Source organism: Cardiocondyla obscurior, linkage group LG21 (genome assembly GCF_019399895.1).
Source record: "Cardiocondyla obscurior isolate alpha-2009 linkage group LG21, Cobs3.1, whole genome shotgun sequence".
In the NCBI taxonomy this organism is placed as follows: Eukaryota; Metazoa; Arthropoda; class Insecta; order Hymenoptera; family Formicidae; genus Cardiocondyla; species Cardiocondyla obscurior.
The window spans coordinates 1,192,689-1,204,335 of record NC_091884.1 but is presented as its reverse complement, the minus strand read 5'-3'; the positions used below and the strand labels follow the sequence as shown (position 1 = coordinate 1,204,335).

Sequence of the window (11,647 nt, the reverse complement as noted above, 5' to 3'; positions counted from 1 at the left end):
ATTCTCTCAGTACACATTTTACGCGTCGCGACTTAAAAAAAGTTTTTTTAATTTTAATATTAACATGTGGTAAATAAATACGATATATATTTCTTAAGGAATCTTCTCAGATAAGAGTAAATAAAGTGACAACGTCAAAATAGTTCTAACAATTTCTTTTTGGTTTTTTATAACACTTCTATAATTCATACAAGATCTTTGTGAATTTTTTATATATGAAGTATACATGTCTGAAATATTTTGACATTACTAGACTAGGATATACATACACATATACACATATATATTCCCAGAGTCATGCATCCTCACATGTATATATATTACATATACGTATATCATGCAGGAATTCTCAATCCATTTTACGAAAACGAGATAAAGTATAAAATTATTTTCCGTATTAAATGTTATTAAATACATCGAAAATTCGCCCTTAAAAATAAAGAGGCAAAGTATAAAAATTGTACAAAAGTCGTATTTCTATTTACGTAGATTACATTTTTTTTTTTTATGTAATATGATTATTTGTTTAAAAATTGCATACCGCAATACAGACGAATGTATATATATGTAGATATATATTTTTTTACGATGTATAAAATTTTCACGTTTAAAATCTTTCTCAATTATTTAATACAACTCTTCATAAATGAAATATCTGCAAATATAATATAATACATAATTATATATTATAGTAAAAGTTCTATCTTTTATTTCAAAATAAAAATAAAAATTTATATATATAATATCTTAACATCTCTTGTCACAAGATTAAAAAAAAATGTACAGGATTTTTTATTTTCCAATTTTAATTGATTATTAAGATATCCAATAACATGAAACTATATGTTAATTTGGAATGTCTTTTTTTCCACGTTTTAATCTCCGATCGTATTGAAATGATATGCATATCAAAAATAGATTAACGAGTAATAACAATTTAAAAAATAATTATCAAAATAGTTAAATAGAATTATAATTAATAATTACATTTGTATTATATTAAAATTAAAAAAAAATATATATGTATTTAAAAAAATCGCGTAAACTTTGAAACAATTTTAAAGTTTTCTAATATCTTCTGTCCTTTAACTAGATTTACGAAATTATTATATTTAAAGTTAACGACGGAAATGCATCAAGAAAAATTCATAGAATATAAATTCTTGGCAGGATTCTTAGAGAAAGAATATTCATATTATATTCAAAGATATAACCTAATGCAACATTATTATACTTTGGCATTTCTCTTTTTAAACTCCTTTACAAAAATGTTAATATCAAGTTAATATAACATCTGTTTATTTCGCGTTTTAAAATAAACGAAGGAATCTTAACTTTTTCAGTCCTAATTAACGTTGGCTTATATATTTTGAACCTCTATACATTAATTAATAGACCGAGGTTGCTAACGCCTACCGTAATATTTGGCAGAAAAATTCAACAGATACGCAAACCTCCTCAGCAGTATAATATGAAATAAATATTTGTCAATAAAATCTCTTTTGGCACATTATCTCTCTTTAAGTACTGGTAACACCTTTACGAGCTACTAAAAGATTTAATACTGGATGCTTTCTTATATAAGAAACTGCTTTCTTGTGAGTTACCATTGTAAAGTCATATCCATTACATTGTAAAATTTTATCATGCATTCTAAGACCGCTCTTTGCCGCCGGCGATCCGTCGTGGACTTCCGTCACATATATCCCCTTAAAAAAAAAAGAAAATATCTTGTCAGTGAATTTTTCGTCTTGGAAATAAATCACTTACAAAAATACGTGCTTGAAGCATCGATATGACACCTTACATTGTCTGTATAGCCTTGCGGGCTTTTTGTAAAATCCTGATCGATGCCACCACCAATTTTGAACCCACATTTCATTACTTCGTCACCGTTTTCATTGATCTCCGTTTCTTTGTGTAATGTAATGGGTATCTGTAACAGAGAATAATAGACACACATGTACATAACACAAAGCAGAAGTGCAGGCACAAACAGAGTTTCGAATGCACTATCTTGATACTGATACGGTCACCGTCACAGATAGATAGATAGATAGGGATGGAATTAATAGAAGTGAGACCGTTACGGTATCGGTGTGAGTAAGAGTAAAGGGCGTGTGTCGCGGGAGATAGCTTTGAACGACGGTTTCTAATGATACCTACGCTTAGGCACTCCATCGCGGTACCCGGCTGATGTTGAAATGCCATTTTCGCGCACATAATCGAGCGACTCGGGCTTTGCCGCGCGTTCTTTGCTGTTTAATAAATTTCCCCTCGGTGACTCACGTGCGATCGAGCGATCGCAGCCACGTCCGATAACAGATTCTCCGCACGAATCTCCGGTGACGCCGCGCTGCGTAAACGTGCGTGCTGTTCGAACGAGGTTTCCTGTCAATCTGCACCGCTTAGCGTGGGGAACGTTGGAGCGAGCGATACCTCTTGTCAACTGCGGAACGGAGCGCGAACAGATGATCACTAAGCGGAGACAGCGGAGTACAGAGAGCCCAACTCGGAATCAGTGGTCGCAGATTTCAGACGGGCAACATACGCACACTAGGCACAATGCCGTGTCCGTGTGTGCCCGTAGCGCCTGCCTCGGACGCAGAGAGTCGAACTCGGAATCGCGGCTTCCACGCGTACAGATATAGAGACTCGTCCGTGTGAAGCCAGCGTTTCGGCTGCCGTCGGATAGAAAAAAAGGCCAGAACTATACACTGTCTGTCCTACTCTTTCGCGGTGTCGCTGGCAGTTCTAGAGTTCTGCCGGTGACTGTAACATAAAATGAAATATATTAATGTACACATGTTAGCATTTAAATTAATGTAAAGATATGTAAAGATAAATTAATGTAAAGATATAATGTAAAGGTAAAGCTTTATTTTTATAAAGATTGTATAAAAAAGAATTAATTCTCACCAAAAAGTTGCTCCGCCGATGCATGATACTCTTCCTGGTCCTTCTCCTCTTCTCAGGATGTCTGCGGAATGTCGGGTCGGTCCTTCCTTCAATGCTGGAGTATTATCTGAAACAGAAAAATTACAATTAATATTCTGTTCTGTTAGATGTCTTATTGAGCTATCTTATTTCTTGAATCAAAATCAAAAATTTAACGAGAAAGGCGGTAACGCGTTCTGAAGCGCGGTAGAAATAAAACGCGGGACAGTGAATATCCGCGGGATAGTGAAATTATGATTAATATTCTGTTCTATTCGATAATTATTGAGCTATCAATTACTCGAGTCAAAATTCAAAATTTAACGAAAAAGGTGGTTGCGTGTTTTGAATAACGGTAAAGATAAAAAGCGGGATAGTGAATAACCCCCCGGTGGGGGTAACACAAGGGGGGAAAGAATATCCCGCGCGATAGTAGGGAAAACATTGAAGGGGTTGGGGGAAGTTTTTGCGGTCATTCTACCGACGACTTTTGACCGCGCAACAAGGTGACGTGGACCTCGCTTGAAGTGACAGTTAGATTCTTGTGTCGGGATTCAAGGTTAATAGGAAGTGTCTACCGTGGACTATCCCGCGAGTGTCTACCGTGGTAGGAATATTTTATATCGCGGCGCGTTTTATACCGGTGCTTCGTGCAAGTTTTGTGTCGTTCGTTACACCGACCGAAGTATTAAAGTGACAGTTAGACCGCGCTTACGTCTCAGGGTCGTGTTTAAAGATTTAACGGAAGTGTCGTGAATATCCCGCGAGTGATCTAGTGCGCGGAGAACGTTATTTTATTATAAAACAAGGATGCTTTTTCGTGATCGGAATATTGTTTCGCGCTTTCGGGATATAATAATTCGCGTTTCAATTTATTTTTTAATTAATCGTCGTACAGCCAGAGTACGCGTTATCTCTCGCGGAGTGTCGATTTTCTGTCTGGTAAGACGTGCTAATAGTACAGTGACCGGTAATGATGACTTGACTCACTGTGGCGAAGGCGGCTAACGCGCGTGAGCTAGGGTGGAGTGCGTTAGGCCTTACCGCGGATCGTGTGCGTGAACCTTGGAGTACCGAGAGAAGCGAGAGAACGAGGGAAAAGTTGGAGGAAGGCATCTTTATGTTCTGTTCTGTTCGCGACCGTGCGTGTGAGAGAGAACGCATGAGTGATCGCTAAGAAATCATTATAGGCGCCTCTAATGATTTCTTAGCGATCACTCGTGCGTTCTCTCTTACATGTACGGTCGCGAACAGAACAGAGCATGAAGATGCCTTCCTTCAACTTTTCCCTCGTTTTCTCGTTTCTTTCGGTACTTCAGGACTCACGTACGCGATCCGCGGTAAGACCTGACGCACTCCACCCTAGCTTACGCGCGTTAGTCGCCCTTGCCGCATTTAGTCATGCTATTATTGCCGGTCACTACTATTACATGCAATTCGGAAAACGGCATCTTCTGCTTGAGATATTCGCGTTACGCCGGATTGTGCGATGCATATTTTAGTAGTTTTAAATTTCTATTCAAACAATTTTTCCTTGTTTTATAATAATTTAAACTATGAGTCATAGTGTAATAAAGTGCGCGGTGAATATGTGTCATAGTGTTATGAAGTGCGCGGTGAATATTATGTAAGTGAGTGTGAGTGTGAGTGTACAGTTTCGCGTTTTTGTATATAATACGGGGTGCCGTGTTTAAGTTATTACAAAACAAGGTCGCTTTTCTCGTAATCGGAATATTGTTTCGCGCTTTCGGGATATAGTAATTCGCGTTTTTAATTTATTTTTTAATGGATCGTCGTACAGCCCGGAGTATTCGTCGGTCCCTCGCGGAGTGTCGTTTTCTGTTTGGTTAGCCGTGACTGATAGTGCGTGCGCTACTGCACGCAATTCGGGAAATTGGCATCTGCTGCTTGAGAGATTCGCGTTACGTCGGATTGTGCGACGCGTATTTTAGTAGTTTTAAAGTCCTATTCGAACAATTTTTTCTTGTTTTATAATAATTTAGACTAGGTATGAGTGATAGTGTAATAAAGTGCGTGGTGAATATGAGTTATAGTGTTATGAAGTGCGCGGTGAATATTATGTGAGTGAGTGTGAGTGAGTGTGAGTGTACAGTTTCGCGTTTTTGTTTATAATACGGGGTGCCGTGTTTTAATAATAATTTAAACTGTGAGTGATAATGTAAACTAACGAGTGATAATTTAAATTATGAGTGATAGCGTTAGGGGTTAATGACAGTATTTCGCGAGAGTTTCCAGTGCGCGAAAAGATGACTCGACGACGACGACGACGACCTCCCATCTGAGAGGAGGAGCAGGCCCGGGGGGCATCCTGCATCGGCGGAGCAACTTTAAGGTAAGCATTAATTTTTTAATTAGAATCTTTATTAAAAAGAAACCTTTACTTTTTTTATATGAGTCTTATTAACTAACATGTCTACATTAATATTTTATTTTTTATGTTACAGTCACCGACAACAACTCCGCTGAAGCTCATGCAGATTGATAAGTTGCATGTTTTTTTTTTACAAATTCCTTTAACTGTCTTTATTTTAATTGTTATATTATATATGTTTTATGTATACTTATATATTTTTATGTACATATGCTTTAATATATATTTTACTTTCAGAGAAATAATACTTTTTTTTTTTTTACAAATTTCTTATTTAAATGTCTTTATTTTAATTGTTATATTATATATGTTTTATATATACTTATATATTTTTATATACATATGCTTTAATATATATTTTACTTTCAGAGAAATAATGCTTTTTTTATAAATTCTTTATTTAATTGTCTTTATTTCTTTTTATTTTAATTGTTATATTACATATGTTTTATGTATACTTATATATTTTTATATGCATATGCTTTAATATATATTATTTTCAGAGAAATAATGCTTTTTTACAAATTTTTATTTAATGAATTAAATAAGACAGCTGTCTTATTTCCTTGAATTAAAATACAGGCGCGCGCCTGTATACATATATTAAATATATTTATTTGCAATAATATTATATTGCTTTAGGAGAAATGATGTGTAGGATGCATCAAAATTTTTAACCACACCGGTCGTACTTACAGAAAATATTAAAAATATGTACAACCGACAGTCCGCAGTCTGTTTAAGTGGGACGGAAAATTTTTGTTGCATTTTACATTAAAAATTTATATTATATTATATCTTGAAAATGTCGGATCATACACAATTCGGTAAGTCGGATTTCGTACTACTTAAAATTATTTAAGACTCCGCGATGTTACCGAGAAGCGGATCTGAGATATCTGCCGGCGACGCCACGAAAGAACAGGACAGACAGTGTATAGGTCTGGCCTGTTCTTCTATCCGACGGCAGCCGAAACGCTGGTTTCACACGGACGAGTCTCTATATCTGAACGCGTGGAAGCCGCGATTCCGAGTTGGGCTCTCTGAGCGGAGTAAGCGAAACATAAAACGTCTTGACAGTGCCATGCGCGTTGCGCAGCACATTCCGAAACGCATCCCGAAGAGGATTGATCAGAAGGAGTTTCAGAGACCGGAGTGTATGTGACTTTTATGTAACAAATTTGTCAGATAAAAAAAGTATTTTGCAAAATGTAAAAGCACACGATGCGATTGACAATTTCACGAATTATTCCACGTTTGTCGTTCACTTTCTCTTTCCGATATAAATATGTATTTACGACGTAAACATTTTTGCAGGTTATAACCGACCGCTGTTTTATGGATATTTTCATTTAATAATGGTAATAAAATTTAATTCTTTTAGTAATAATTATTTATGTAATTAATAAATTAAGTTTGATTATAGAAGGAAGTATTTTTTATAAAAATAAAGAAATTATGTTTAGTATAAAATAGTTTATAGTAATTAATTAAAAAAGAAAAAAAAAGAAAATAAGTTTAAGCTATCAAGAATTTTAGAAATTAATTAATTAGAAAATATAAAATAGTTCAAATAAGCACGAAGTAATTTGGAGGAAAATAATAATGTTATACTTGAACAGGAACACATTACAGAAGAGTAGAATTATTTGGAGTCAGATTTTTACAAGAAACCTTGCAGGATGTTAAAGCACAACTTTTTAAAAACGTCATGGTGCAAATTACGTGTGCGATATATACACAAGAATGCCGCTCTTTTAGAAGCGTCTAAAAATAAAGAATGCTCGACTGCAAAAATACGTAACATTGGCATATTGGCACATATTGACGCTGGTTTGTATTATTTTTATATTAATCACAATAGATAAAATATATTTGATTCCTTCATTGACTTTAAAATATTTTTTGCAACAATTAAATTAAATATTTAATTTAATTAAATTGATTATTCGTTTAATTATATGATTATTCTAGCTTTAATTTAAGACTAACATTATTTAATTATTTAATATAATTTATTAAGTTACAAAAAAAGAATAAAAAAAATATTAAACACCAGCCTGCAAATATATTTTTATTAAAATATATTTTTATTTAGGGAAGACAACCACAACCGAAAGGATGCTGTATTATTCTGGTGTGATAAAAAATATGGGAGAGGTCCATCATGGTAATACAGTAACTGATTACATGGAGCAGGAACGACAGCGTGGGATAACGATCACTTCAGCTGCCGTCACATTCAATTGGAAAGACTACCGCTTTAATTTAATAGACACTCCCGGCCACATTGATTTTACTATGGAAGTCGAGCAGACTTTACAGATATTAGACGGCGCGATTGTAGTTTTAGACGGCTCCGCTGGCGTGGAAGCTCAGACATTAACGGTTTCTAGACAAGCAGACAGATACGATATACCGCGGATATTCTATATCAACAAAATGGATAGACCAGATGCCGACTTTGGTATGAGCTTACGATCCATCGAATCTAAATTGAACGTAGTAACGTTACCCATACAGATTCCCATTATAAATGCAGGAGTCCTAGAAGGTGTCGTAGATCTGATAACTATGGAAAAGTTAACGTTCGATAAAATATATCAAGGTATGAATTTAATGAAAGCAAAAATAACTGAAAGCGACGACGGAAAATTGTGGGACGTTGCGAGCGAAAAACGACGACTGTTGACCGACAAGTTATCGAGCCTGGATGATAAATTAGCCGATATTATTATAGAACAAGAATCTTTGGATAAGGTGCAGTCACAAACGTTAGTCGATTCTTTGCGCAGAGTCACCATAAGTAGAAAAGGTGTGCCTGTAACGTTGGGAAGTTCTTATAAGAACGTCGGAGTGCAGCCTTTAATGGACAGCATTGTTTTATATCTCCCGTCGCCAGCTGTAGATCAACTGAGTCCGTACCAATATTTCGAAAACAATTTAGCAGCCAGAGTCTTTAAGATTATTCACGATAAACACAAGGGACCAATTACATTTTTCAGAATTTATTCCGGCAGTATGAAGAAAGGCCAAAAGCTGTACAACGTAACGCGCGGGCAAAGTGAACAATGTGCTCGCTTATACGTTGCCTGCGCCGACGATTACGAGGAAGTGACCGAAATAAGTTGCGGCAATGTCGCGGCTGTAAATGGATTAAAGAGTACTATTACAGGTGATTTAATAACGACGAGCGTAAGCGTAGCCAATCGCGCTAAACAGTCTATGCTAAAGAAGAATCCGAATCAACAGGACTACGTAGATAATTTTTTTGCATCCGGTGTAAATTTGCTCGATCCCGTTTTCTTCTGCTCCATAGAACCGCCTTCTCTCTCGGTGCAATCTGATCTGGAGACTGCACTTCAGGAGCTGCAAAGAGAGGATCCTAGTTTACACGTGAAAAACGATCCAGAAACGGAGCAGATCGTTCTCGGAGGGATGGGAGAACTGCACATAGATATCATTAAACAGAGAATTAAAACCGAATATAAAATTGACGTGGATCTAGGCCGCTTGCAGATCGCTTATAAGGAAACGATTCAGGATGCCGTTAAAGATTCCCTGTGTTTAGAGTATAAAGTGGGCCAAACAATGCATAAAGTTAATATCACTATGTCCTTAATACCTAATTACAAGGGAAAGGAGAAACTGCTTCTGGATAAGTCTCCAGAGACTGCCTCAAATATTGATAATATTCATCCACGAGTGATGAATGCGATTAAAAACGGCGTGAACGCTGCATTGCTGCACGGTGTGAAATTAAATTGTCCAGTGATTAACGTCGGCGTTAAGCTTCACTGGCTGGAGGTAGTTCGTGGTACCTCGGACACTATTATTTCTGCTGCTGCCCTGCAATGCATTCGAAAAGTAAGTACATAAGCATCTGAAATATAATTTATAATTCTGAATATTGCGAATCGATTGCATCGTATACATTTATTATAAGTACAAAAATTATTTTTATTTGCTTATCAGAAATTATGAATTTCAATATTTTATAAGTTATAAAAATAATTTATGTGTACAGTTACTTCAAAATGGAAATAGTGTATTGCTGGAACCTATAATGCAATTAGAGATCGTGGCACCCGAAAGATATTCATCAAGTATCAATGCTGATCTCACTCGTAGGCGAGCAACGATACAACAAATTGATATACGTGGTAACAATAAGGTAAATAAATCATACCGTATTATTTACAATAAATCGAAATTATTTCTTTATTCTATGAATTACGACTAGAGTAAAATTTCCTTTCTTAGGTGATTAGAACTCTCGTGCCACTATCGGAATTATTGGGCTATTCAACGACATTGAGAATTGTTACATCGGGCAATGGAACGCTTTCATTGGAATTTAGTCACTATCAAGTAATGACGCCTATGGACGAGGAGGAAGCTATTGAAAAAATTAGAGGATTCTAAATTAAACAGTACATAATAATGAAGAAATATATGATGTTACCAAAAGTACAATTTTACTTTGTTTTATTGACTCAATCTAATCAAAATATATTGCAACATTATCATTGGTGCGTTACAATCTTCATATACAATTCTCAATAGCGACTACCAAGTATGATGCAGAAGCTCTTGGTAATCGGCCGGAGCAGAAAAACACTAGCAAGCTATCCAGAAGTCATTGCTTTTATGCATCATACCTAGTAATAACGCATAAATATATTAATATTGCTTAAGATCATGCAAAAATGTCATACGTCATAAAATATATATATATGTAATATATTATATTGTATGGAGGGATTAAATGTTATAATGTCGCGTGAGACTGGAAAAACGACAGCCGCGTATAAAAATCTATGCCAATGCGGATAATACGAAACGAGATTTTCTAATATTCCGAAGAAAATGTTCGGAACAAAAGAAACAAAATAAAAAAAAATAGTTTAGAAAGTCTCGCACTCGTACAACTTTATTTATCCGCTCATATTGCAATATTAAATATACATTTGAATTATGCAAACTGTTGTCGATTAATCTTAAGCGCAATTCAAAGAGCTTAAGAATTAATGTACTTAGACGTTTGAGCTAAAAATCTTATTTTGTCTTAATTTTTATATTTTTACAATATAGAAGTAAAGTATAAAATTTTATTTGTCTCATTGAATCGTTTACAAAATGACAAATCTTATATTTATTACTTTCTAATTCGTTAAATGTTAAATATACTTATATCACTTGTATGCAGACGTTTATTGCTCATATCTGCGCCAATATATTTTTTTTTCTTTTTTTTTCTTTTTTCTTTTTTAAGGTTCAAACAGCTATCGCTTTTTCTTTTTACATATATATCTCCTATTCACCTTAAAATTCAAACTTTTAGATTAAGTCGATTAAGAAAAATGTATTTACGAATAGAGAAATACTGAGAATTGTACAATATGTTCGTCGACCCATCGTAATTCAAATACAATATTTTCAACGTAGCACACATTGAGATCTGAAAACAGAAACGTTTACGAAAAGAAAAAGCACCAGCTGTTGATGAAACAAATATCGCGTTAGAAGAGCGATCAGAAATTTCGTTGTAAAGAGCACGCGCATAATACTTATGTTCCCCTTAGAAATTCTTCGCGTCATGGTACTTCCCCGTTCTTATTCGGGATCGTTTTCCTCGTTGGATCCGTGCTCCTCTACGTCGTCGTGGCGTCACAAGCTTACCAGTTTCGGGGGATTTGCATCCGGGGAGCTGAGATCTACGGCGGACAGATTGCTTCTCTGTTGCGTCGAGCACGACGGTATCAGAGGTGTTGAGACCGGGGTGAGACCGGTGCCGCCTTCCATTAGAGACTCGAAATTGAACGGTATACCGCTGGTCGGGGTGGTGATCGGCATACCGGCCACGTCCAGCGACGGTTTCATAAAGGACGGGGTCTCCACCGTCTTGAAAGCGAGGGTGTCCGGCCTCTCCTTCGGTTCGGCGAACATCGTCAGGGAATTCAATCTGTTATTATTGTCCAGACCGACCGGCAATGAATTAGGTCTATTCGGTCTCGTTGTCGCGGCCACCGTCGTGTCGCCTTTCACGGATTCGGCGGCGTATTGATTCTCGATCGAGAGATCGTTCTTTATCACGGGTTTTATATCAAGCGGTGACGAGGGCCGAAGCGAGCGACGACAGACCGCTCTATGGGCGTCCAAAATAAATTCCAGCTCGTCTTTGACTTGTTTCAGCTGCTCGATCTCGTCTTGTAAGCTCTGTTTCTTTTGCTCCAAGCCCTCAGTTTCCTGTGGAAAAACAAAAAGAAAAAAAAAGTAAGTATGTTGTATTTCGTGATATTTCCTATATTTGTTTTC

The 11,647-nt window shown here is 36.0% G+C and overlaps 3 protein-coding genes and 1 long non-coding RNA gene across 11 annotated transcripts in view; 2 read left to right on the top strand and 2 right to left on the bottom strand.

Annotated features, from left to right (window-relative positions):
- Positions 1-140: 140 nt before the first annotated feature.
- Positions 141-3,082, bottom strand: LOC139110694 (tax1-binding protein 3 homolog). 2 transcript variants are annotated; one of them, XM_070670636.1, is made up of 4 exons: positions 2,920-3,082; positions 2,167-2,772; positions 1,808-1,936; positions 141-1,709 (listed from the first exon to the last, which is right to left on the bottom strand). In XM_070670636.1, exons 2-4 carry the CDS (start codon positions 2,221-2,223, stop codon positions 1,521-1,523), a joined length of 375 nt encoding a protein of 124 aa, XP_070526737.1. In that variant the 5' UTR covers positions 2,224-2,772; positions 2,920-3,082; the 3' UTR covers positions 141-1,520. The 2 variants fall into 2 exon arrangements, with proteins under 2 accessions (XP_070526737.1, XP_070526738.1); XM_070670637.1 differs by lacking the exon at positions 2,920-3,082 and having other exon boundaries at positions 2,167-2,829.
- Positions 3,083-4,664: 1,582 nt separating this feature from the next.
- Positions 4,665-5,628, top strand: LOC139110572 (uncharacterized). Its single transcript, XR_011547014.1, has 2 exons — positions 4,665-5,290; positions 5,403-5,628. It is a non-coding gene; the product is annotated as an uncharacterized lncRNA (long non-coding RNA).
- A 770-nt stretch (positions 5,629-6,398) lies between these two features.
- Positions 6,399-10,821, top strand: Mrrf2 (mitochondrial ribosome recycling factor 2). 3 transcript variants are annotated; one of them, XM_070670797.1, is made up of 7 exons: positions 6,399-6,486; positions 6,647-6,690; positions 6,952-7,162; positions 7,428-8,504; positions 8,649-9,196; positions 9,357-9,503; positions 9,593-10,821. In XM_070670797.1, exons 3-7 carry the CDS (start codon positions 7,012-7,014, stop codon positions 9,752-9,754), a joined length of 2,085 nt encoding a protein of 694 aa, XP_070526898.1. In that variant the 5' UTR covers positions 6,399-6,486; positions 6,647-6,690; positions 6,952-7,011; the 3' UTR covers positions 9,755-10,821. The 3 variants fall into 3 exon arrangements, with proteins under 3 accessions (XP_070526898.1, XP_070526896.1, XP_070526897.1); XM_070670795.1 differs by having other exon boundaries at positions 7,428-9,196; XM_070670796.1 differs by lacking the exon at positions 6,399-6,486 and having other exon boundaries at positions 6,512-6,690; positions 7,428-9,196.
- Kay (transcription factor kayak) overlaps positions 9,801-11,647 on the bottom strand; it is a 28,842-nt gene continuing 26,995 nt past the window's right edge. For all 5 annotated transcript variants that reach the window (XM_070670800.1, XM_070670801.1, XM_070670799.1 and 2 more), the window contains one exon: positions 9,801-11,578. In XM_070670800.1, coding sequence (XP_070526901.1) covers positions 11,000-11,578 — 579 coding nt within the window. In that variant the 3' untranslated portion in view covers positions 9,801-10,999. The remainder of the gene's footprint in view (positions 11,579-11,647) is intronic.

Coding starts and splice junctions, on each gene's coding strand:
- Mrrf2 (XM_070670795.1), top strand. CDS start 7,012: ATGTTAAAGCACAACTTTTTAAAAACGTCATGGTGCAAATTACGTGTG. Junction 7,163..7,427: donor ATTGGCACATATTGACGCTG/GTTTGTATTATT, acceptor ATTTTTATTTAG/GGAAGACAACCACAACCGAA. Junction 9,197..9,356: donor CCCTGCAATGCATTCGAAAA/GTAAGTACATAA, acceptor TTATGTGTACAG/TTACTTCAAAATGGAAATAG.
- LOC139110694 (XM_070670636.1), bottom strand. CDS start 2,223: ATGTGCGCGAAAATGGCATTTCAACATCAGCCGGGTACCGCGATGGAG. Junction 1,937..2,166: donor CCGCGATGGAGTGCCTAAGC/GTAGGTATCATT, acceptor TCTCTGTTACAG/ATACCCATTACATTACACAA. Junction 1,710..1,807: donor CGCAAGGCTATACAGACAAT/GTAAGGTGTCAT, acceptor TTTTTTTTTAAG/GGGATATATGTGACGGAAGT.